The sequence below is a fragment of the Myotis nattereri genome (assembly GCF_964212035.1).
Source record: "Myotis nattereri genome assembly, chromosome: 5".
NCBI classification, from domain to species: Eukaryota; Metazoa; Chordata; class Mammalia; order Chiroptera; family Vespertilionidae; genus Myotis; species Myotis nattereri.
In genome coordinates this window covers 31,666,449-31,691,407 of record NC_138080.1, presented here as the reverse complement: position 1 = coordinate 31,691,407, position 24,959 = coordinate 31,666,449, and the positions used below count along the sequence as shown (strand labels likewise).

Sequence of the window (24,959 nt, the reverse complement as noted above, 5' to 3'; positions counted from 1 at the left end):
CACTTTGCTCCTTTGAAGTAAACCCCCTTTCCCAGGCAGGCTGGCTCAGTCCCCAAGCAGACACCCTCCCCTGTCCACCTCCACAAGGGAAAACAGAAATTAAACCAGAAGGGGCCATATGAAGAACCTTTAAAAGACTTTCTATGGCAGGGTCTCCCCCTCAGCACTGTTTACATCAGGAGTCCAGTTATTCTCTGTGTATAGGGGCACAGGGGTGCTTCCTGGGCATTGTGAGATGTTGAGCGGTATCCCTGCCCTCCACCTACTGGATGCCAGGAGAACCCTGAGATGTGACAACCACAGATGTCCCCAGACACTGTGCCAATGTCCCTGCAAGCTAATATGAGGCTAGGGAGGCAACTCTCCTGGGGCCCAAATTTAAGGTGTGTGTGTGCCAAATTACCAGGTTTAACATGCTTAAAGCCAAGAAAACCAACAATGCCAGATACTGAATTTATAACGCACTGTCCTTTGAACACCCAGCAGGAATAAACTGCTGAATGCTTTTACCATGCAGTGTATCAGAATGTTAAATTTTTTTAAAAATATATTTTATTGATTTTTTACAGAGAGGAAGGGAGAGGGATAGAGAGTTAGAAACATCGATGAGAGAGAAACATCGATCAGCTGCCTCCTGCACACCTCCCCACTGGGGATGTGCCCGCAACCAAGGTATACTCTTCAGTCCGCATGCCGATGCTCTATCCACTGAGCCAAACCAGTTAGGGCTTAAAATTTTAAGTAAATACAGAATTGAGCAAACAGTGCTGTGTCAAGCCATTTTGGAGACCAAGACAAAATGAGACATGCCCTTTATGTCGTTTTAAAATTATTTTTTATGTACTTATTTTTTATGTGGTTTTTTTTAACGATTAAGTTTTTCCCCCGGAACATTAAAGTTATTAAAAAAAAAGTATTGCCCTAGCCGGTTTGGCTCAGGATAGAGCGTCGGCCTGAGGACTGAAGGGTCCTGGGTTCAATTCCACTCAAGGGCACATGCCTGGGTTGTGGGCCCGATCCCCAGTAGGGGGTGTGCAGGAAGCAGCCGATCAATGATTCTCTCTCATCATTGATGTTTCTATCTCTCTATTCCTCTCCCTTCCTCTCTGTAAAAAATCAATAAAATATATTTTTTAAAAAACTATTAACCATTACAAAAATGCCTAAAAATATGGGAATTTGGGCATGTTTCCTTTTGCACAGCCTGTCCACGCTGCATGTGTTAAATACTGTTAACAAAAATTTATGAATACTCATTTATCTCACAAATCACCATGTATTTAAGTGACAGATATGTTCATATATGTCTGAAAGAACATCTCAAGTATTATAAATGGCAAGTGACAGGAAATAAACATCCCTGGCTATCTGACTAGTTAATAAGTGTTAGTACCAGACAGTTTTAAAATCTGAGGCTGCTGCCCTGGCCAGTGTTGCTCAGTAGTTTGTGGAGTGTCATCCCATGCACCGAAGGGTCTTGGGTTTGATTCCTAGTCAGGGCACATATCCAGGTTTTGGGTTGGATCTCCGCCGGGGCATGTACAGGAGGCAACTGATCAATGTCTCTCTCCGTTCCTTTCTCTAGAATCAATGAAAAATCTCGGATTAAAAATAAATTACTTAAGTGCTATGTGTGTCACTAATTTAACTTTTTCAAAATATATTTTTATTGCCGAAACTGGTTTGGCTCAGTGGCTTAGAGCATCGGCCTGCGGACTGAAAGGTCCCAGGTTTGATTCCGGTCAAGGGCATGTACCTGGGTTGAGGGCACATCCCCACTGGGGGATGTGCAAGAGGCAGCTGATCGATGTTTCTCTCTCATTGATGTTTCTGACTCTCTATCTCTCTCCCTTCCTTTCTGTAAAAAATCAATAAAATATATTTAAAAAAAATACAAAAAATATATATATATATTTTTATTGCTTTCAGAGAGGAGGGGAGAGGGAGAGAGAAATAGAAACAGTAATGAGAGAGAATCATTGTCTGCCTCCTGATGGGGATTGAGCCTGCAACCTGGGCATGTGTCCTTGACTGGAATTGAACTTGAGACCCTATTGCAGGCTGATGCTCCATCTACTGAGCCAAACCGGCTAGGGCTCATTAATTTAACTTATATAGTAACAAGAGTATTATTCTTCACCTTTCCTAATTCTGACCATATAGTTTTCCTGTTTTCTATTTTGATTTTTCCGTTGCTTTCTTATACTCTGTATTCAATTTCTAGCACATCACTCCACTTCCACATTTTTGCACTGCTTACACTTATGTGCAATCTTATTCCTTGCCTGCACAGATGTGGAAAGCTAGATATAAATGTTAAAGCTTGCTTGTTTTTTTAAAGCTTGAGTTTTATAAACATTTTATTTTATTTTAAATATATTTTGATTTTTTACAGAGAGGAAGGGAGAGGGATAGAGAGTTAGAAACATCGATGAGGGAGAAAGATTGATCAGCTGCCTCCTGCACACCCCCTACTGGGGATGTGCCTGCAACCAAGGTACATGCCCTTGACTGGAATTGAACCTGGGACCTTTCAGTCCGCAGGCCGACGCTCTATCCACTGAGCCAAACCTGTTAGGGCTTATAAACATTTTAATGTGTAGTTTGGACATGATTTATTGACTAAAGTTCTCTAATCTGGAAATGAAATGCATGCCTTCCAAAAACGTTCTAGCTTTATTACTTCCGTAATAAGCATTTCATTGAGAAATATCAACCTAACTACAAAAAACAACAACACACACACCAAAAAATAAAACTAAGGATACTGCTTAACACCTAGAGTGCCGGGAGTGCTATCGCGCTCCCCCTGCAGTGTCACTATTAGATGCTAGTAGTTCACTCTTTATGTGGGGGAAAAAAATTAAACACCTTAACTCAAAATGCCTTGGCAATTTTAGCATAGCTCCTAGGATATTGGTTGGCACTCAGAGGGTTAAGTGGTCACCCAAGCCATCAGGTTACCAAGTCTTCAGCATCACCACATCCAGGCAGGGCAGACTTCAGAGCAAGGTTTAATGCATTCACACATCCAGGAAATAAGCCTTAGATGAACAAAGTACACGTGGAAAGGTGTGTAGTAAATGCCACTACTTGTGTTAAAAATATACAGCTGTTATGGACTGCATAAGGGCTTCCTGCCCCACAAATTCCTATGTTGAAGTTCTGAGCCCCAGTGCGGCTGTCTGGATTGGGGCCTCCAAGGATATAAAGAGGTTAAATGAGATCAGAAAGGTGGGTCCTGGCACCCGGGGATCAGTAGGGTTCTAGGAGACACCAGAGAGCCCACTTGCTCTCTCTTCCTCCCTCTACTCAGGCATCAAGTGAGAAGGCAGCTGTCTGCACGCCAGGAGTCAGGTCCTCACAAAGCCAACCCTGTTGGAACCTTGATCTTAGACTTCCAGCCTCCAGAACTGAGAAAATTGAAACTACTTTCATTATCTAAATTCTGTTAAGAATAAAATAAGATAAATTCTGTTAAGCCACCCAATTTGTGGTATTTTGTTATGATAGCCCATGCAGACTAATATAACAGCTATTTTAAAAAATATACTGTCTATATAGAATCTTTCTAGAATTTTCAAGAACGTTGCAAGAATTAGAACTGGGCAGGGGCACCAAAGGGAACGGACTATGCCTTATCCGTATGTACCTACCTGTTTTTATATCCTTCATGTGATGGTTTCATACATCTGTTAAGTTCTGATATCCTCCTTTGAAAACAGTCTAATTCTTCTCCCCTTGTGTGTGGGCTGGACGCGGGGATGGGGTCCTAATGAATGGAATGTGCAGTGAGAATAGAATAGAGGATGGAGTGAGACTTTAGAGGGTAGCTCATAAGACATGTGGCTTCTGCTTGCTCACTGTGAAACCACTCACTGTGGGGGGCAGGGGGTGGTGCGGGAGCGTTAGCAGCCACATTGTGAAGATGCCCAAGCAGCTCTGGGCAAAGCCACCTGGAGAGGAGCTGAGGCCTCGCTGTGCCAACAGCCACATGAGGGAGACACTGGCTCCTCCATCCGCAGTCTGGCCTTCAGATGAGGTGGCCCCTTGATTGCAGCCTCATGAGAGATCCTGAGCCAGGACAACCGATAAGTTACTCCCAAATTCTTCGCCCACAGAAACTGAAAATAATGAGTGTTTGTCATAGGGTAATTTCTTTCTTTTTTTCTAAAGATATATTTTTATTGCTCAGCCAGTGTAGCTCAGTTGGTTGAGGTTGTTGGTTCAATTCCCGGTCAGGGCACATGCCTGGGTTTCAGGCTTGATATTCAGAAGGGGGGCATGTGGGAGGCATCTGATCAATGTTTTTTCTCTCTCTCCCTCTCTAAAATAATAAAACAAAAAAACATCGATCTGCCGCCTCTTGCAGGCCCCCCACTGGGGAATCGAACCCACAACCTGGACATGTTCCCTGACCTGGAATCAAACCAGCAATCCCTTGGTGCATGGGACGATGCTCAAGCAACTAAGCCAGTGGTTCTCAACCTTCCTAATGCTGCGACCCTTTAATACAGTTCCTCAAGTTGTGCTGACCCCCAACCATAAAATTATTTTCGTTGCTTCTTCATAACTGTAATTTTGCTACTGTAAACAATATGTAATTATATATGTGTTTTCCGGTGGTCTCAGGCAACCTCTGTGAAAGGGTTGTTCAACCCCCAAAGGGGTTGCGACCCACAGGTTGAGAACTGGTGAACTAAGCCATACTTGACGGGCATTATGGGGTAATTTCTTAAGGTAACAATAGGTAAATGCACTTTATAGGTATTACCCATTAAATACCTAAATAACCAATTTCTGCTAGCCATTAGGAAACTCAGAGATTTGCAAAATTTTGGAGCTGAAAGGACCCCTGGGTCTCCCGAGCCACCAGGTTACCAAGTCTGCAGCATCACCATGTCCAGGCAGGGCAGGTTTCAGAGCAAGGTTTAATGCATTCACACATCAAAGTTATTTTCAGAAACATAGAAAGTCCTAAGTCACACTGTAGATTCCCTCTCGATCCATGCCGAAGGCTGGGGCTGTTCCAGATGCAGCAGGTGCTGAGAAGGAAGCTGTTGGCACCACCAGTCACCTAGAGGGGAACAAGAGGGTGAGCAGAAGTCTCCTGGCTCCAGATCTTATGGGGAAAGAGGCATTGAGCTGTGAGGAGGAACACAGATGCTGCAGCCATGTTCCAAAACCAGATCTAGCTGTGCCATCTAAGGGCTGCAGCTCCTCATCTGTGACATGGGGTAAAGCCATGCACACTCATGTGGGGAGCAAGCTAGTAACATAGCACAGTGATGATGGTCACAAGGGGACTAATGGACAAGTCTGAAGGGTCATTACTGGGGCCCACCAACTCCACTGCCCCATCTGTAAAATGGGCATCCTTCTGTCCTACCCAGGGCTGGGCAGATTGAGATGGCAAGTAGGGTGATAGTCATTCTCCCAGATCGAGCAGTGAACTGTGCCCATTCCCTTGTCCCATAAACTGAGGCTGCCAGCTGGCAGCTCTGGGCCATTAGGCAGGAGGTACCTGAAGAGCCTACCTAAGAGCTCCGCCCTTAGGCGCGATTCTCCAGGGTGAACAGTCCAGCCTACCAACCTTGCTGCCCAGGCCTGGAAATGGGGAACCCACCTTGCGGAAGGTCACTCCTCTGCCATGAGGGAATCATGGGATTCACCTGCCGACAGCTGCTAAACTTACCGGAGGGGTCTGAGGAGGTCAGTTTAATTAGTCGTCCTTCTTAAACTTGCCATTGATGTAGGGCACCCAGTCCAGAATCAGCCGCCAGTCGGTGGCCCACACTAGCCCCACGGCGCCCACGGTGCCCCACATGCCCGCCGTGGGGATCCTGTGAGAGGACAGTGGGGATCAGGCCTTGCTGGGGTCTCATCCTCCTGGGAGCACATGTGGGTCCCTCCCCGACCCCCAGCTACTGTAATATCAAGTATCTACCATGCACTGACCCCTGTCCAGTGTGTGAACACTGCTGATGAGATGATCCTGCAGGGTGGGCACAAACAGAGGACTCTGAAGTGACTCCACTCTTATCTGCTTTCAAATTGGGACCTGCCTAAGATTTTATTTGAGGAATTTGCTACTAAAAAAAAACCCAAACCTGCTCAGCCAGTATGGCTCAGTGGTTGAGCACTGACTTATGAATCAGGAGGTCAAGGTTCGATTCCTGGTCAGGGCACACGTCCTGGTTGTGGGCTCCATCCCCGGGGGTGCGTGTGTGTGTGCAGGAGGCAGTCGATCAATGATTCTCTCTCATTGATGTTTCTCTCTCCATCTCCCTTACTCTGAAATCAATTTAAACACACACACACACACAAAGTTGTAACCACCATTGCAATAGCTAATACGTGCATGCAAGCACCATATATACAGTTTACAGTGATTGGCTATCTCCTGCAACAGCCTAGAACTGAAGGAGGCATGAATATCAGGGTCTCTGTTTTACAGATGAGAACAGGCACAGAGTGGGTGAGTTACTCCCTTGAGGACACAGTCTTACAGATCTCATTTACTTCCTCTTGTCCACTGACGAGAACATCAGCCACAAAGGTTCCACTTACTGCTGTGTCTCTGGCACCCACAGGGCTATGTGCTAGCACATAGTGGGTGCTCAATAGTGCTTACTAACTGAAAGCCTGGATGAGTTTGTCGCCGCTCTGACCAAGTCCAGATGAGAATGAACCGACTGAGCTGAGTTCGGGAAGTCAGAGCCAACAGGCGGAGGGGCGGCGGAGGGGCTGCATCGGCGCTGGTGCTTCTCACCAGATGCACCAGGAACAGCCTTCAACCCCTTCAACCGTCCTGGGCCCGGGTCACCCGGCTGTCAATCATCCACATCAGTGTCCACCTGAAGGACTGCCAGAGCCACTGTCCAGAGGCCGCTCCCACTCCTGCCTGAGCTCGGGGGCTCGCCTGCCAAGTGTAGGCCCCTCTTTCTTAGCTCCTTAGGCAGCCACCCCAATCCCATCTACTGCCCACGAGGGTGCAGAGGCAGATGCAGCCGTGGGCTTCATGCTCCCAGTACAAGGTCATTTAAAACGTCAAAAGCAAAGTCGGGAACATACACGATTAGTTTTCAGGCCCGAAGAGCTGAGCCGAGGATGCTGGGCGGGACAGGGGGCGCGCCTCCCGGGTGGGCAACGTCGTGGCTCTCAGGTGGGAAAACAGGCTCAGAGCGGTTGGGCCTCGGACCCGGAGCCCACCACGTCAGTGTGTGGCTGGGCCAGACCGCTCCGCCTCTCTGTACCTCAGTTTTCCCATCTGGGCCCCGCACAATTATGGGTTTGGGGGCGGCGGTGCGCGCACTGACTGGGGCCGCACAGCGGGGGGCGGACCGCGAAGGACCGGCGCGGGGTACGAAGGGTAGAGGTCAAGACCTCACCAGTTCTTGGCCAGTTGGAGGTAGCGCGGGCCCAGGAACTTGCTCAGCATCGCGTCGAGGTCCGCAGCTCAGGGTGACCTCGGGTGCTCCAGGCCGGGACGCACGACCTAGGCCCGCAGAGATGCCCCGCCCCGGGTCACCAGACCACGCGACATCCGGAACCCTGGCCGCTGCGCGCGCAGACCCGGAACACATAAACAGTTACTTCCGGGGCGGATGACGTTTAGACGCGGGCGAGAGTGGGCGGGCTTATGAACACGTGACGCAGGAGCTCCGGTTCTGCCTTCCCGGCCGCTGTCCCAGCGGCCCCCTGCTGCACGGCCTGAGGCCACCAAGGACGCCCCGCGACATTTGGCTGGTAGCTCCGTGTTTTCACTCCGTGCCAGGCTTTATTTACAATGAACGAAACTGAGGCCAAGCTAGGAGGGGACTTGCCCAGAGTTGCCCAAAGGGTCAGGGTGCGATGTGAACCCACTTCTAGAGGAGTCGGGCTGTTGCTGACCCGCTGTCAATGGGGCCTTGGCCAAAAGGCAGAGCTTCCCCAAATCTGTTTGCTCTTCGCGATTGTCTCTTGGAAATTTCCTGCACGTTTCGTTTTTGAGTGCGGTGCTCCCTTCCCCCCCCAGCCCCCCCAATACACACACCCACACCCACACCCACACCCCAACCCCCCGGCGGCGGAGGGCAGCGAGATCCAGGCGCCCAGGATACCCGAGTCCCGATAGAGGCGCCGCCGGGCCAGGGCCTCCCCTTCATGGTTGACAGCCGCCCAGGCGCTCTCTTGCCCAGCGTGGAGGCTGCAGTTCTGGAGGTAAGGCCCGGATGCCGTGGGTGTGTGTCCAAACCCTGCCTTGGCCTCAATTCTCCACCCGCAGGGCTGCAGGTTCTGACCTGACCCTGACCCCTGGCCTGAGACTGGGCACCGGCAATAGTATGTAGTGACTATGGCCTGGTTTCTCATTCTTTTCAGTTGCCTGAGAGTTTTGAGTTTAGTATGAGAGAGAACCTGAAAAAGTCTCTGTCCTTGCTGGAAACTTAAAAAGTAGGAAATAGCCCTAACCGGTTTGGCTCAGTGGATAGAGCGTCGGCCCGCGGACTGAAGGGTCCTGGGTTCGATTCCGGTCAAGGGCATGTGCCTTGGCTGCGGGCACATCCTCAGTGGGAGGTGTGCAGGAGGCAGCTGATCGATGTTTCTCTCTCATCGATGTTTCTCTCTCATCGATGTTTCTAACTCTCTATCCCTCTCCCTTCCTCTCTGTAAAAAATCAATAAAATATATATTTTTAAAAGTAGGAAATAGGGGCTGTCATGATTGAGAGAGAGGAGGAGAAAGACAGAATAAAGCTGTCTGCAGAGACTAGCATACATAGATAGGCATGGATGTCTGGGGCTACAGGTCTTGATCCACCTCTATTGCTCCTTCTGCGTAATGTATTCCAGCTCACAAGGCAGAATGCTTTCCTTTTAGGTGATAAGAAAAGCAAAAACCAGTGTAAGAGAAAAGTTTTATGGCATGTTGTGTAGCTTCAGACATGGCTGGATTCGGGAGTCTAGCAATATTATTATGAATCTCTCTTTTCACCTCTGTGTCACCCTCATTCTCTGGCAAACTCTTTCTGGGCAGCATCGCCTGCAAACTCTGGGTCATATTTCAGCAGCCCTTGCAAGAAGATGGGACCTCTTTCCCAATAATTGCAGAAAATGTCCCAAAGCTGGTTCTTGTTAGCCTGCTATGGAAACAGGGCAGAGCCACCCTTTCTCATATGAGGACATGGGCTGAAATGGGAAGAAGAGGATCCCCAAGAGAATAGCCAGGATTCTGTGACCAGAGGAGATGGTGGGTAGCAGGGACTGCTGACCTCCCTCCCACCCTGCTGACCCTCTGCCCAGGCCTCCTGGATTCCCTGTGGGGTTCTATCTGCCCCTCAAGGGGGTAAACAGAACTCCTTTCGTGTGTTTACTGATGCAAAATTCACATAACCTACTATTAACCGTTAAAGTGTACAGCGCAGTGGCATTCAGGGCATTCACAAGGTTGTGCAACTACCACCCCTATCTAGTTCCAAAACATTTTCATCTTTCCTAAAAGAAGCCCCATCCCCATTAGCAGTCACTCCCCATCCCTCCCCAGCTCCTGACAACTATGAATCCACTTCGTCTGTGGATTCACCTGTTCTGGACATTTCACATAAATGGAATCACACTGTATGGCTTTGTTTATCTGGCTTCTCTCACTGAACATCATGTTTTCACGTTGTAGCAAGTGTCAGTGCTTCACTCCTTTTTACAATTATAGTTGACATTCAATACAATTTTATATTTCAGGTGGACAGTATAGGGTTAGACTTTCATATAATTTACGAAGTGATTCCCCCCCCATAAGTCTAGTCCCCATCAACTGACACCATTCATAGTTATTACAAGTGCTTCAGTCCTTTTCATGACTGAGTAATATTCTAGTGTCTGAATGGACACATTGTGTTTGTTCATGCATCTGTGGATGGATTCTTTTTAAATTTCTACAACTTTATTGACATATGTTTGACATCCAAAAATGCACATATTTAAAACATACAGATTGGTTATTTGGACATGTATGTATCCGTGAAACCATCACCACCGCTGATATGATGAACACCTTCCCTGCCCCTTTCCCAGCTCCAGCCACTATTCGTCTGCTTTCTGCTATTAGTCAGTCTGCATTTTCTAGACTTTCTAATAAAGGGAGTCAGATAGTATGTTCTCTTTGGTGTCTGGCCTCTCCCACAGAACATAAGTGTTCTGAGAGTCACCCAGTGCTTGCATCTGTCAGTGGTTTGTTCCTTCTATTGCTGAGTTGTATTCTGTGCTGTGTGTAGATCTGTTTCACTCACCTCGTGAAGGACATGCTGGTTGTTTCCAGGTTTTTTTCTATTACAAATGAAGCTTCAATGGACGATCTTGTCCAAGTAGAACATGTGTCTTGGTTTCTTTTGGGTGGATGCCTGGGAGTGGAGGGACTGGTGCACAGGGAAGCGTATATGTAACTGTTAAAGAAACTGCCAAACTCTAAAAAATTGATATATAATTAATAAATGACATTATACTAGCTTCAGGTGTGCCACCGTTTTCTAGAGTAGCTATAGCCATCCACCAATCACATGAGAGTCCTGTGGTATTTGCATGTTTTACCATTTTATTAAAAAAATTATTTAAAAATTATTTTTAATAAATATATTTTATTGATTTTTTTTACAGAAAGGAAGGGGAGGGATAGAGAGTTAGAAACATCTATGAGAGAGAAACATCGATCAGCTGTCTCCTGCACATTCCCCACTGGGGATGTGCCCGCAACCAAGGTACATGCCCCTGACCGGAATCAAACCTGGGAGGGACCCTTGAGTCCACAGGCCGATGCTCTATCCACTGAGCCAAACCGGTCAGGGTTAAAAATTATTTTTAATTGATTTCACAGAGAGAGAAACATCAACCAGCTGCCTCCTGCACACCCCCTACTGGGGATCAAGCCCAAAACCTGGGCACGTGCACTGACCAGGAATTGAATGGGTAACCTCCTGGTGCATGGGATGACGCTTAACCAGCTAAACCACACCAGTCAGGCTGTTTTACCATTTTAAAAAGGACACACTATATTCGTTTCCCATGGCTGCCTTAACAACTGACCACTCCACTCACCAGCTGGCTTGAAACAACAGGATTTAACCTCTCCCAGTTCTGGGGCCAGAAGTCCGAGATCAAGGTGTCACAGGGCTGTGCCATGCTCCCTCTGGAGGCCCCAGAGGAGGGTCCTTTCTGCCCGTCCCAGCTACTGGGGATTACAGTGTCTCTGGCTTGTGGCCACATCACTGCAGTCTCTGTTTCCTTGGTTCTGTGGCTTCTCTCTCGCTCTCGCTCTCGCTCTTGCGTCTGTGTGTCTCCTGTTCTGTCTCTTATAGGGATAGTCATTGATTTGGGACTCACCCTGATAATATAAAATGACCTCATCTCAGATCCTTTCCTTGATTACATATGCAAAGCCTGTTTTCAAATGCACTAAGTCCTCACCTGATTGCACTTCACAGATGTTGTGTATTTTGTTTGACCAGGGAATTCCCCAAATTATTAATCATTCTTTTTTTCTTTTCTTCGTATTTATTTTATGTTGAATTTACTCCTGGGTCCTAAGTTTTAATTTCATTTCCTCTGGGAAATCATCTCCATTTTTCAGGAATCATTCATTCACAGAGCATACCGGCATTTCCTCTGAAACCCCAGAGTTCTCGTGCATTAGGTGTCCACAGGACTCTCTTCCTTTCTCAGTGGTGCTCACATCATCTCATGTCTTCTTGATCTCTGGGCAGGCTCTGTGGGGCTTCAGAGGCTTCTGCACCTCAGAAGGGCATGTAGCCACCAGACAGGGCATTTTTTACAAACTGAAGGCAAGACCCTCCACCAGCAAAATGGTTATAGCTTGCTTCCTTGCGGTGGTCTGGAACTGAACCCACCATATTTCCAAGGTCTGCCTGTAAGGCCCTGCTTACGTGCTACCCTCAGCTGCTGCAGCACAGTATGACCTCTGAGGACACCCACCATCGCGTGGGATGGGTCTCCCTATCTCAGCCCCTAAGTGCCGGGGAGCGCGATCGCGCTTCCTCCTGTCTTTCGCCAAAGGTGCCAGGAGCGCTATCAAAGCTTCGAAGTGATGTCCAGTTCTAAGTCTGCTTTTACTAGTGATGATGATATTGCTAAATATGTCAATATAGTAAAGCAGTGATGGCAAACCTCTGACACGCGTGCAACATGCGGACTCATTTTTTTGGTTGATTTTTGTTAAATGGCATTTAAATATATAAAATAAATATCAAAAATATGTCTTTGTTTTACTATGGTTGCAAATATCAAAAAATTTCTATCTGACACGGCACCGGAGTTAAGTTAGGGTTTTTCAAAATGCTGACATGCTGAGCTCAAAAGGTTCCCTTAAGTTTTTGAATATGTAATTTCATTTACTTGCAATTCCTAATTTTTTCCCTAAACTGCTGTAAAATCAGCAAAAATGCCTTGGCAATTTTAGCATAGTTCCTAGGATATTGGTTGGCACTCAAAGGGTTAGTCTGGCACATCCCTTTCCTCCCTGGCCCTAGAGTGACAGGGCCGCTCCCCAGGGGTTCTCATCAGGCCCTGGCCGTGTGGCTGCCTCCTGTGAACTGGAAGGGCTGCCAGATGAAGGTGTGCAACAGGCATCTAGTGAACCACACACTGACATCACTACTGTCGAGACATGGACATACCCATCATTGTTTCCCTGTACCCCATCCCCTGCCCACAGGATTTCTCTGAACTAAGCAGACTCTCCTTCCAGAAATTTCCACGGAGCCAACCTTTGCTGGGACCGAGAAGGAACGCCTCACTTGGTGAGGATTTAGGCACCTTTAAGATGTATTTTTAAAAAAATGTTTTTATTGATTTCAGAGAGAGGGAGAGGGAGATAGAAACATCAATGAGAATCATCTATCAGCTGCCTCCTGCATGCCCCCTACTGGGGACTGAGCCCACAGCCAAGGCATGTGCCCTGACCAGAAATGGTACCCTGACCTCCTGGTTCATGGGTTGACACCCAATCATTGAGCGACACCAGCTGGGCTAAGAAGTATTTTTAAATACCTCTGTTGAAATATAATTCACATACCGTGCCATTCACCCATTTAATACACACAATTCCATGGGTTTGGGTGTATTGCTTTATTTATTTAAAAAATCAATAGGCAGCGAGTACCCTGGCCAGTTTGCTCAGTGGTTAGAGTGCCAGCCTGCAGACCAAAGGGTTGAGGGTTAGATTCCTGGACAAGAGCACATACCTTGGTTGCAGGTTCCCACTTTCCTGCCCGCCCCCCCTCCGCCCCCCCCCCCCCCTTCACTGCTTAAGCACACAGCTGCTGAGAAATTGGGAGACAGCTGAGCATTGTCATATGTCACATTTATTGCTACAGTGCTGTTATGTACAGGACAGGTCTCCATATTGACTTTAAAGGGGGTCATTTAAAACTTCCAAAGAATCCAGCCAGCTGTGTGGACACTTGTATAAAATTATTTTTCTTAAAAAAAAAAATTTAAACAAAAACAAGTTATTTTGAGGCACTCAGAGCACAATCCCCCTTAACTGTGGTTTTCCCCTCCCCCAGTGCTACTTCTTCCCCTACTGGGTTCATCTCATTTTACATAATTTAAATTCTACACGTAAGGCGCAGCTCAAGTCTGCAGACTTCCAGGGGACTAGGGCCCTCAGCTCCTGCCTGACTGGATCAAGGGGCAAGACCAAAAGCAGAATAAGAGGGAAACCAAGGCAGGTTCCCCAAGAGACAGGAACCAATAGACCAGGGGAGTCACCAGGCAGAGTCCACCCCCACCCTGCACGCTGATGGCTCTTTGCTGTCCTGATGGGCTTTGGAAGGAAGACCCCAGGGGAGGACCTAGGTGATGTCAGAGGTCAGGAGGTGGCCCCAGCCTCAAGCCCGATGTCCTGCCTGGTGCTGGCCATGGGATTCCCTGGAGCTTCCCGCAGGGCACTCTGCTCCCAGCCTCGGGGTGTTATAGTTGGGGTGGGGGTCAGGTGGTCCTGGAAGTTGGAGAGTGAGGGGTGGAGTCTTGGGGAGAGACTGATATTGGTGAGGTGAATGCAGCCAGCCTGGGGGTCCTTAAGGCTTCTTTTTTTGGAGGAGGGGGATAAAGGTAAGGAAACCAAGACCCCAGTAGGCCTGAGCCTATAGCTGGGTGACATGTAGGGTGACCAACCATTCCAGTTTCCCTGGGAACTGCAGGGGGTCCAGGGATACAGATGGTCAGTGTAAACATGGGACAGTCCTGGGCAGCGTGGGATGACATAGTCCTCCTCGTGACATGGAAGACCAGAGGGCACTTGGGGAGACCTGGGACACCGGGCACACAAGCCTGAGGGGGCCCCCCTAGTTTTGCAGCTGGACAGTAATTTCGGCAGGTGCCTAGCCTTGGGGTTTTTCTGGGCATAAGGACCCTGTACCTTCTCCCTGCTCTGTCCATGCCTGTCTTTGGCCCCTCCACACCAGGACAGCCACCTGGTGGGGTGGGCAGGGGGTGTGAGTTTTCTAGGCTGGCCTCGAGCTACTGCCCCACTGCCAGAGTGCAGAGATGGGCTTGGGTCCCCAGGTCAAAGGAATGAAGGACACGGAGCCTGGGAAGACCCACAGCATCGTGCTCCAACAGTGCAGTCCTCCTGCCCTGGAATGTGGGTAACACAACTCCCCACTTTGGAGGACTGTGGGCTCCAGGGAAGATGTGGGAGGTGCCTGGGGTCCAGAGTGACACTTGAAGGAGGACCTTTGGCATTTTCACCTGGGAGGGTAGCACCTCAGTTGTGCCTCTGCCCCTCCCGGGAGACCAGTGTCTCTCTCCTGGAGGGAGAGAGGATGGGGTGTGGAGGCCCCCATCGGGGAAAGGCCCACTTTACTCCAAAGCAAGAAAGCAAAACCCAAACATCTAAAGAAATGAGACCCACCTGTACCTGTTCTCCCTGTGGCCCATGGCTGGGCTCCTGGGACAGGGGAGGGGGACCTTAGGTTTACAGTGGGGGTCTTTTAAATATAACTTTTAATCTGGTTGATCGTGAAATGTAATGCTCAGTTTTAGAAACAGCAGCAGAAATACAAGAGACACGAAACTTTTATACAAAACATTTGTTGCTTACAAAACATATGCAAAAAAAAACAAAGGCATCCTCCTTGCTAATTTTCTTCTACATTAAAAAAAAAAAATTTCATAACTAGCGTTTTTATTTTCCTTAAAAAAAAAAAATCAGGCATAGGCACAATTTGCTGGTGGCTTCTGAAGAATAAGCCAGTTTTTCACAGCATCTCTCTCCAACAAGTGATATGTTTTAACTTTTCCATGTTTTATACTTAAGGCATTTTTTTTTTTTCTGATGAAGTGTATATTTCTTGTTTGTGTTCCAGTTTTTACCAAAAAAGAAAAAGAAAGCTCCTTCCAGCCAGGGCTTGTGTAGCAAGGCTGAGATGCAATTTCAGGATCCATCAGGCAAGTCCCAGCATGTGGGGGTAGCTGAGGCCTGGGGGTGGGGACAGCAGGGTCCCCAGGAGGCTCCTGGACCCCACTGTCACCTCTAGGGCCCCCATCACTTGAAGCCTCCTTAGGCTGGTGTTGGCTCAACGCTGACCACAGGTGTAAGTGAGGTGTGGACTGGCCAGCCCACGTTGAGATGGACCCGGCACGCTGTGTGACCATTCCAGGTTAGACTGAGGTCAGGTCACTTATCCCACGGAGGCGTACCTTTCACATATGCCCAGCAGGGTTGTGGGCCTCACTCAGGCCCGGGTGGGCTGCTGAAAGCACCATCTGGGGGTCTCCAACCACGCCTGACACCTTCTCCTCTTCTCGTCGCTTCAAGCACGCTGCTTTGGGGTTGAGGTTACGTTCTGGTGGTAGAGGGAGAGCACTGTGGGAGATGATCCCCAGAGAGGGAGAACATGAGGTGGCAGGGGTGTGGGGAGCCTGGCAGAGTGCCAGAGGGAGAGGCAAAGGCCCTCACATATGTGGCTGCCTCCATTTCTTGACTTGTCCTCCCATTCCCTGAGAAGGCCATACAGGGCTGGGGCGATGTAAATTATAAAGAACAGGTTGGGTGTTCTGGGGGACATCAGAGTCTGAGATGTGGACGGAGCCCAGGAGCTAGTGCACACCTGTCTCCAGTGAAGCACCATTGGCATGCAGGTGGGAAGGGGATAGGGTGGGGACTCCTAGCCTGGGCGCCTACCTCGCACCTGCTGCTCCAGGCCCAGGATGACCTGCACGGCCTGCTGCAGGATGAGCAGTTTGGTCTGCGCCTTGTCCGACTTGAGGTGCATCTGGCACATGCGCCCCAGCTCCCGGAAGGCCTCGTTAATGTCCCGCACACGCACCCGCTCCCGCGCGTTATTGGCCATACGCCTCTCCCGGTCCCTCAGGTCTTTCTCTTCCAGGGACAGCACCTCCTCCGTACTGCTGGGTCACAGCACCAGGGCCTCTGTTAGTTATGTGCGGGGGCAGGGGTTGGCTGAACAGTGGGCAGGTGGGTGAGCAGGGCCAGGTTGTGGAGAGGGCACCCATTGGCTCTGTGTTTGTGTGTGTGGGGGCGTGTACACAGCAGTGCAGGGGCAGGTCTGTGGACACCATAGGGTAAGTGGGTGTGCCTGGTGTGTGCATGCTCATGTCCATGAAAGTGTGTTCCTGGACTGGAAACCATAAGCAGTGTGCCTGTGACCAGTTCCAGGCAAGGCTGTGTGTGTGTGGTCATGCTCAAGAGACATGGCCAAAGCCCAGCTGTCCCCAGGAGGCTCCATGGGAATGGAGGTGGGCCTTGATTTCCTTCTACCGCTTGCCCATCCCACATACCCCAGGATAGGCCAGGTGCCCCTCCTGGGATGACGACCTTCCCCATTCAGAGCAGTCACCTCCTGGGTGAGGGAGGGCTGGTTCTGCCTGGCTTGAGAAGCCGGGTGGGAGGGGATCAGGAGACTGCTACAGTAGGCAAAGGCCTGGGGAGACCTCTAGGGCTGGGGAATGGTTCAGGACACTCAGTCCCACAAGGAGCCAACCAGTTCACACCCTCCAAGACCTCCGCACTAGACTCTGGCTGCCCTGACAGCTGGCTCTGGAGTGCCCACCATGAACCCTGCCCATAGGTCCGACTCTGGTGGGAGAGTTAGCTCCCTGGGCCTGGGGCCTCCGCTCTTAGGGCCTCAGTGGTGGCTCCAATTTATGGAGCACTGTGTGTGCCAGGCACCGAGTTGAGCCCATTGCCCACATAAGAATCTCGAATGGGAGCACAGACACCTGCCCACCCAGTGGTCTACACTCAGCCCGGGCCCGAGGAGCTGGTGGCCATGTGGCTTTGCTACGTGACCTCACTCTGTGCCTGTATCTTTCTGGGAAGGACTGGGGCTAACTGAAATCAGGACACCTGCCACACTCAGCTGAAGACAAATGAAGGCCCGGCACATGGTGTGTGCCCGAGATGCAGGAACCTGGACCTCCGGTGCCCTGTCCTGCTCCTGTGCTGGGGGGCTGTTGCCCTCACCCTGCCTGCTGGCCCCGGAGCCCAGGACAAGCGCGCAGACCAAACTGACAGCCAGGCCCAGAGGCTGGTGCTCCTCGGTCCCCTTTCATCCCTCAAGTCTCCACAGGTGGCTTTGAGGGAAGAAAGGGCCTGAGGTCGCTACTAGCCATCCGGTGCTTGGGCAGCAAGTGCGAGGTAAGGAGGGGCTGCCGGTGGAAGCAGAGACGGACAGGCTGGGTGGGGGAAGAGCGCAGAAGTCAGAGAGCAGAGAAGAGGATGCAGGGGACACACACGGCATGATGCCCACACCAAGTGCAGATGCGGAAACCTGAGAGCTGAGGGGACAGTGCAGGGTGGGCCAGAGCCCCAGCTCCAGTACAAGCGACAGTGCTGCAGGAGAAAAAGGGTTAATGGGTGCGCAGGACGGGGAGGAGTTAAGGAAGCAGCTGGTGGGAGGAGGGATTCACCTGGGGTGGGGTGGGAGGGGGGATGGGACAGGGCGATTTCCAGATCCTCACCCAGCCCTGGGAAAGGGGGTTAAACCCCACCTGCAGATGGGGTTTGATGGGGTCCTACGAGGTGTCTACTCAGAGTGACAGTGACAGCCTCTGGGCCCAAGGGGACCACAGGCCATTGCTGGCCAGGCTCTGGGGCTTTCCTGAGGTGGAAGGGCAGGGGTCCCTAGAGCCAAAGTGCCAAGGTCCATAGGATTAGGGGTCCAGAGTCTCATCCTCCCATTCCAGAGGGGACACTGGGGGCAGGCCAGGCAGAAGGCAGCTGGTTCAGGGTGGGAGGACGGTCACTGGGGCGCGGGGGATGTGAGACAGTGACTTGGAAGAGGATGATCACTGCAGGGGCAGTCACTGCAGGAGAGGCGGGCTCTAGGAGGGGGAAGGAGAGAGCGCGGGCAGAGGCGACGGGAGGGGAGCGGCGCCCCCACTGACCTCGCACCTGCTGCTCCAGATTCAGGATGACCGACACGGCCTGGTGCAGGATGAGCAGTTTGGTCTGGGGCTTCTCACTGTTGAGGTGCAGCTGGCACATGCGCCCCAGCTCCTTAAAGGCCTCATTGATGTCTCGGACCCGCAGCCGCTCTCGTGCGTTATTGGCCACCCGGCGCTCCTTCTCCCGCTCAGCCTTCTGCTCTGGGGGGAGAAGGTCGTCCTCGTCCTCCTCCGGGCTACGGGGGTGGGGGAGGCCGGGGGGCCAGAGGGAGACAGTGAGACGGGGAACAGGCGCAGGGCCCGCCGGATGCCTCGCGGTGTGAACGCCACTGGTGTGAGCACTGTGTGCGTATGCTTGAGTCCTGATAGGTGGGGTAGGGACCGAGGAGGGGCTGGCACCTGGTCCGGATCCTGGGGGCCTTCAGCTCCTTCTTCTCCTCCTCTGAGTTGTCGGCCACCGACACATTCTCCTCATCCTCCTTCTCCTCCCGCTTGATCTCACTGGTACCTGAGGCGGTGCCCCTGTGACCAAGTCCTGCAAGAGGCTGAGGGTTAGGGTACTGCCACCTCCAGGGCCACTTGGCAAGTCCTCTTATGAGGGGTGAGAGCTCTCCTGGCCTTCATTTGCAAAGTGGGGGACAAACCATCTACCTTACGCCACTACAGGCACCTAATTACAGACAAAATTAAAGGAAACCTTTAGAAGGAAGTGCATGGGAGTTTTAATGTGGTCTAGGGGCAGAGAAAGAACGTGTAAACACTAAAGCAGCAGTCGCCAACTGGTGGTCCATGAGGTCTGAAAGGTTGGCGACAGCTGCACTGAAGAACTGTTTCCAAAAGAAATCAATAAATTTGACTATTGTACTATAATTGAGAATTTCAGATCACTAGGATATCTAAGAAAATAAGATATTTTATGATATCTTGATAAAAATACTTGTCACATATAAATCAGCAAAGGCTAGATCTCCACAATATATAACGGACTCCTACAAATCAATAGGAAAAGAACAGATTCCTCAACAGGGAAACAGGCAAAGCATGGAGCAGGTGTTTCACAGACACAGAAACGGATGTGGCTATATAGAAACCTGCATTATCACATCAAGAAGTTAAGAAATTTCGAATGAGGCCCTGGTTGGGTAGTTCAGTTGGTTAGAATGTCGTCCTGATATGCCAAGGCTTTTGTCAGGGAACATACAAAAATCAACCAATTAATGCATTTATAAGTGGAACAACAAATCAATATTTTTCCATCTCCTCCCCCCACCCCCAAAACATCAATAATAAAAAAAATTTTTGAGGACTATGAGCTACACAGATCACACACATTAAGCAGAATAGAGACCTGACAATTCTAAGTACTGCTTCTGACAGCATACTGGTACAGCCACTTTGGAAAACAATGGGCATTGTCTGGAATAGGTGGACAGACATGTGCATACCCAGAAATTCCACACTTGGAACCACACCTGAGAAGTTCTTGCACATGTGCACCAGGAGACATGTTCCAGAAAGCACCTGATGGAAGCAGAGTGGGAAGTGACCTATCGTCCTAGGTCGGCCTGGGCCCATCCTTAGCCACTTGCAGGGTGGCAACTTCACAGACAGCATGAGCAAGCAAGCAGATGCAAAGGAACATTGGCAGGATGCTGATTTTTGAAAGTTCAAAAACCATGTAAACAAAATATATGGTTTCTGGGGAAACAGTTACACTGAACTTAACTACACTGAGGTGCAAATGGCAAAATGCCGACCACAGGAAATAGCTCAGAGTTCTTCAATGGATGAGCCAAGGGGAAGGGGAAAGAATCTGCGCACACAAGCTTAGGGTTTCCCCTCAGCACTGTGGACACTGAGGCTGGGTCATTCTCTGTGGGGCAGTCCTGGGCATTGTGGGGTAGTGAGCAGTATCCTTGGCCCCCATCCACTCAATGCAAGGGAGCACCCCCCAGTCCTGAGAACCACAGATGTTCCAACATTGCCAGGTGCCTCCTGGGTGAAACTCAGGGTATGGAGTGACAAAGTTAAACATGAAAGCATTGACTTTTTCTCTAAAAGCCAGGCTGGCTTTGGGGGTGGGACAGGATGGGGAGGGTCTCCAGGCAGGCACGAGAGACCCTGCTTTTTATAATTTGGGTTGCATGGTGGTTCCCAGGGTGCTTGGTATGTTAGGCAGTGTTGTCACATACCAACATCACATTAGTGTCACATGATGTATATTTTTCATTAGGCTGATGTAAGGGTGGGGTAGGTGGAAATCAGGGATTGGCCACTGCCTGGTGGGGGATCCCTGGACCTTCACTGGGCCTCGATCTCCCCCGCTACAGCAGCACCAGCATCAATGATCCTGAAACTGGCCATAATGAGATGCAGGCCCCTGATCTCTGGTGGGTGCTTGTGAGTCCTGTCACATTCCTGCCTTCTCTTCTGTGAAGACCTCCTACCAAATGGACACCTGTCCTGCTTACCAAGGGCCTCCCCTTACTGGCCCCAGTACCTTCAAACACATTACCTATTCAGTCTTGAAAGAAACCCTCTAGACCTCGCCCCCTCCCACTCCTGTCCCTGGACAGTGACGCCCCAGCATTCCACTGGTGCTGCCCCTGTCCAGGTCACTGACCCCTAGTTAGTGTAGCCTGAGTCCTCACTCTGGTGTCCGACACAGTCTACCCTCCTTCACTTCTCTCAGCTGCCTGTCCCCATCTGGCCTGACGCTCAGGCCGGGCTCTGCTTTGTCTACACATTGCCTGTCGCCCCATCTAGGCTCTTGCCTTTGAATTCCATCATATGTGATGACACCCAGGCTCACTCTAAACTCCAGACCCAACTCTCATCATCACCTCCACATCAGCAAGTCCTGTGGACTCTGCCTTCAGAATACCCAAAATCCACCCACTTCGCCCTGGCCAAGCCCAGCACCTGCCCCCACTATTCCTCCTGGACCATCACAACTCTCCTCCCTGGTCCCTGGCTCCCACTGTTGTCCCTGTAGTCTGTCCTCCCAGCAGCAGCCACCAAAGGGCACCAGTGAGCACCTGAGTGAGATCCTGCCTTAGCCTTTCCCCAGCCTGTCCTCCCCAAAGCCACCAAAGGGTATCCCAGTCTGGTCCTGTCCCTCCTCTGCTCAGAGCCCTCCAGGGATCCAATCTCCCTCAGAATAAAAGCCCAACACTTCTGTGTGGCCTAAGGTCCCACATGACCTTCCCGTCCCCTCTCTGCTCTAGGCCTCCCCTGCTTTTGCTCCTCCCTGATTCTGCTCACATGTCACAACCCTGCTACCCCCATTATCTTTAAAACGACAATCCAGCCCTGACTGGTGTGGCTCAGTTGGTTTGGCATCGTCCCATGCACCAAAAGATTGCTGGTTCAATTCCACATCAAGAGCACATGCCCAGGTTTCGGGCTCAATCCCCGGTGGTGGGAATGCAGGGGGCAGCCGATCAATGATTGGCTCTCATGTCTATGTGTCTCTCTCTCCCTCTCTAAAAATCAATAAAAAATATTAAAACAAAATTAAAAAACCTACAACCCACCTGCATCCCCTCCCCATTTTCTGATACTCATCTGTGTCCTCCCCCAGGGTTGTGGGGGAGGGAGGGCGACTTTCTCTGTTGGATTTGCTGTTTTATTCCCCAGAGCCTAGAGAAACACCAGACACTTGGCACTGAATATGTGCCTGTTGGGTGAGCTCAGTTCACTACACTGTGAGTCAATAAAAAGGCAGGGGCCCTGGTGGCTACAGCATCGCCTGTGCCAATGCCAAGACTACTGGGCTCCACCTTGCTTCTGGAAGACGGGCGGTGACTCTGCCCCCCTTTCTAGGACTCCAGGTGCCTGACAGTAACCACACCTGCCTGGCCTCCACTCATAAAACTTTCCCAGTTCCCACTGTGCCTCAGTTTCCTCAACTGGGAATGGAGACGGAGCAGAGAATATTCCCAAGCCCAGCAGAGAATAAACACTCAGCCCAGCCTGGCTGTTGTAGTCTGTCACAAACCCTCTCTGCCACCCGTTTTCCAGAGGAAGTGATGCCCAGTGACAGCATCACAGAAGGAGCTAGAGCACAGATGACTCTGAGGTGCTGGCTGCCCTGCCCAGCCACGATGCTGGGACTTACCACTGTAGGAGTCAGGTGGCCGAGAGAGGTCGGGGAGGGCGCTGGGCTGGTTGGGGAGGGCCACATGGTTGTGCATGAGGCTGCCACTGCCCGAGAGGCCATCCTCGGAATGGCTGCCTCCAACCTGTAGACCAGGAGTGGGTGAGTCAGGGTTGGCCAGGCTCCCACCAACTGCCCACCTCGCCCCTCCCTGTCCAGCACTTACCAAGCTGGTGTGCCGCCCACCCAGTGGCATGATAGGGCCGGCAAAGCCTGAGGCCAGTGTTCCATGGCTGGGTAGTAACCCGTGCACGTCACCCGAGGTACCCACGGCGTGGCTACGGAGCACGTGGATGGCCTCATCCAGGTGGTCTTCCATCTTGTTCTGCTGTGAGGGTGGGGGGTGAGTGACCTGGCTGCCAGTACCCCCACCCAGCCCTGTGTGGTCTGGCCTGAAACATGAGCCTGGGCTGGCCATGGAGATAATGCTGGACCTTATTCCCAAGATATTAACTACAAAGTTCATTGTTGTCAAAAGGACATCTAGGTCCTAATGCAAATTCTGCTGGTCACATGAGACCCAATGGCTCTTATGGAACTCAGTTTCAAATTCACATGAAACATGGCCACAGCAGACACTCTGAGCTGCCCCCCATGGGCTGCCTCCCCTGCTCTGGGAATAGGCTCTCCACATGCACCCTGTGTTTGTCCACAAACACCTCCATCCCCTCCCCAGGGTGTTCCCACAAAGGCACATCCTCCCCCCAGACAAGCAGGAAGCTCACCAGGCTATGGAGACCTCCATCATAGTTGGGAGATAAGGCACCAGGGGCTCCTGCTCGGGGCCACTGCGACGACCCTGGAAAGGTTAGGAGACACATGAGTGGGGGTTGGGGGGACTTGAAGCAGGATGTTGGTGTAGCCTGACCCAGAGAGGGAGGGAGGGAAGAGGGAATTTGGGAGGCAGGGCCGGGAAAACTGAGACATGTGATACTCAGGCTGGCCACACGGGGGCGCCCACTTCTACAGAGCTGTTCTGGGCCTTAAGTCCAGCCAGGTCCAGACAGATTCACATCTCCCAGCCTGTTTCCCCATATGTAGAATCAACAACCCTCCTCCCCCACAGGGAAGGATGCTGGCTCAGAGGCACACAGTAGGTGCCCTAGAGGCCAGCTCCTCCCAGTCCTGTGCCACGCCACACAGAGCTTTCAGAAATCTGCTCTCACTCCTCCTTGCCCCCCTCCTCCGTCTCCGATGCTCATCAGGTACATCCTTGCAGGGAATGGGGAACAAGAAGACTTGACCCCTTTGGCAGAGGAAGCACGGGGCATACAGTTGGTGCCCAACTAGTATCTGTTGGGTGGACAAACACCCAGGTGAGTCTCAGGTCGGCTGCTCTGATTCTGGGCGCCCCTGACCTGGCCCAACTGTGTCTCATGTGCCCTTACGCTCACCAACACAAATCGCTGGGTATTGCCTCCTGGCCTTTGCCTGTGCCATGACCTAAGAATCCTGGCTTAGAAGTTTCCTCCTGGAAGCCTCCCTGGATGCCTATAGGAGCAGACACTTCAAGGCAGGTGGTGTGTCTAGCTCCCTAACTCATGTATGCAGCCTGTCGACCCCTTCCCACCTGCTCCAGATTGGAGACAGCAGACAGCCCCCTCCTTCCTTACCCTCCCCCTGTACAGACCTGCCAGGCCCTGTGGGGAACCCACGGGGGTCGAAGGGCTAGACGAGAAGTTATTGCTTGAGTGATCCGGAGAGTAGATCTGCAATGGGGATGAAGAGAGATAGGACCACCAGGCAGCCAGTCAGAGGCTGGCCTCTCACAGTCACGGCCCAGCCACCCTTGCTACCCCCACCCACCCCACCCCACCCCCTGCCCTGAGCCTCACCGAGGCCAGCGCCTTCCCAAGGGCGTCCCCAGAACTGCCAGCTGTGGTCCCTCGGGAGCCTGTGGGTGCACAGAGGTGAGACCCAACCTCAGGGACTTGGTGCCCCAGTACCTGGGCTTAGCTTGGATGCCCCAACTGACAGGGAGTTCCCTTCTACACTCAGCTGCTAGGCATGGATGCCCAAGCCCAGGACTGGGCAGCCCCTGATTTTGGTCTGGTTTCTGCCTGATGTCTCGTCACCTGCCTCCATGGAGGCTCTGGGGACAGGAAGACTGTGGGCCCTGGAGTTTTCTCAAATGTAATCTGAGCTACAGTTTTCCCAAATGTAAAGTGGGGGAATGCACTCCTCAAAGATCCATTTTCTTTGTGTGTGTGTGTGTAGTTTAAAATATAAGTATCATTAAAAACAGTAACAATAGCACAAAAGGCAGGAGGGGGAATTAAATGGGAAGTGTTTCAAGGTAACAAGCCATTTTCAAATATCAGAGATGGGACCATGGGGCTGAGGAGCCAGAGCTGATCCCAGGAGAGGGAGGGCGTTGTTAATAACAAGGGCCACATCAGGGT

The 24,959-nt window shown here is 51.0% G+C and overlaps 2 protein-coding genes across 10 annotated transcripts in view; both read right to left on the bottom strand.

Annotated features, from left to right (window-relative positions):
• Positions 1–4,913: 4,913 nt before the first annotated feature.
• Positions 4,914–7,568, bottom strand: UQCR11 (ubiquinol-cytochrome c reductase, complex III subunit XI). The gene is made up of 3 exons (XM_081093425.1): positions 7,392–7,568; positions 5,696–5,843; positions 4,914–5,077 (listed from the first exon to the last, which is right to left on the bottom strand). The coding sequence occupies exons 1-2, from the start codon at positions 7,439–7,441 to the stop codon at positions 5,723–5,725; spliced, it is 171 nt and encodes a 56-aa protein (XP_080949551.1). The 5' UTR covers positions 7,442–7,568; the 3' UTR covers positions 4,914–5,077; positions 5,696–5,722.
• A 7,407-nt stretch (positions 7,569–14,975) lies between these two features.
• The window catches only part of TCF3 (transcription factor 3), a 35,227-nt gene continuing 25,243 nt past the window's right edge, over positions 14,976–24,959 (bottom strand). For 2 of the 9 annotated variants that reach the window (XM_081093408.1, XM_081093407.1), the window contains exons 12-19: positions 24,393–24,451; positions 24,188–24,266; positions 23,283–23,356; positions 22,724–22,885; positions 22,519–22,642; positions 18,798–18,933; positions 18,399–18,634; positions 14,976–15,835 (exon numbers count right to left, since the gene is read on the bottom strand). In XM_081093408.1, the coding sequence (XP_080949534.1) occupies positions 15,693–15,835; positions 18,399–18,634; positions 18,798–18,933; positions 22,519–22,642; positions 22,724–22,885; positions 23,283–23,356; positions 24,188–24,266; positions 24,393–24,451 (1,013 nt within the window). In that variant the 3' untranslated portion in view covers positions 14,976–15,692. Of the gene's footprint in view, positions 15,836–16,173; positions 16,401–18,398; positions 18,635–18,797; positions 18,934–22,518; positions 22,643–22,723; positions 22,886–23,282; positions 23,357–24,187; positions 24,267–24,392; positions 24,452–24,959 lie in introns of all 9 variants that reach the window. The other 7 variants (XM_081093415.1, XM_081093409.1, XM_081093413.1 and 4 more) reach the window with 6 other exon arrangements.

Bases quoted from the DNA above. Each gene is read 5' to 3' on its own strand.
- UQCR11 (XM_081093425.1), bottom strand. From the start codon at position 7,441: ATGCTGAGCAAGTTCCTGGGCCCGCGCTACCTCCAACTGGCCAAGAAC. The intron at 5,844-7,391 runs GTGAGGTCTTGA...GTCCTCTCACAG, and splicing joins CTCCAACTGGCCAAGAACTG to GATCCCCACGGCGGGCATGT.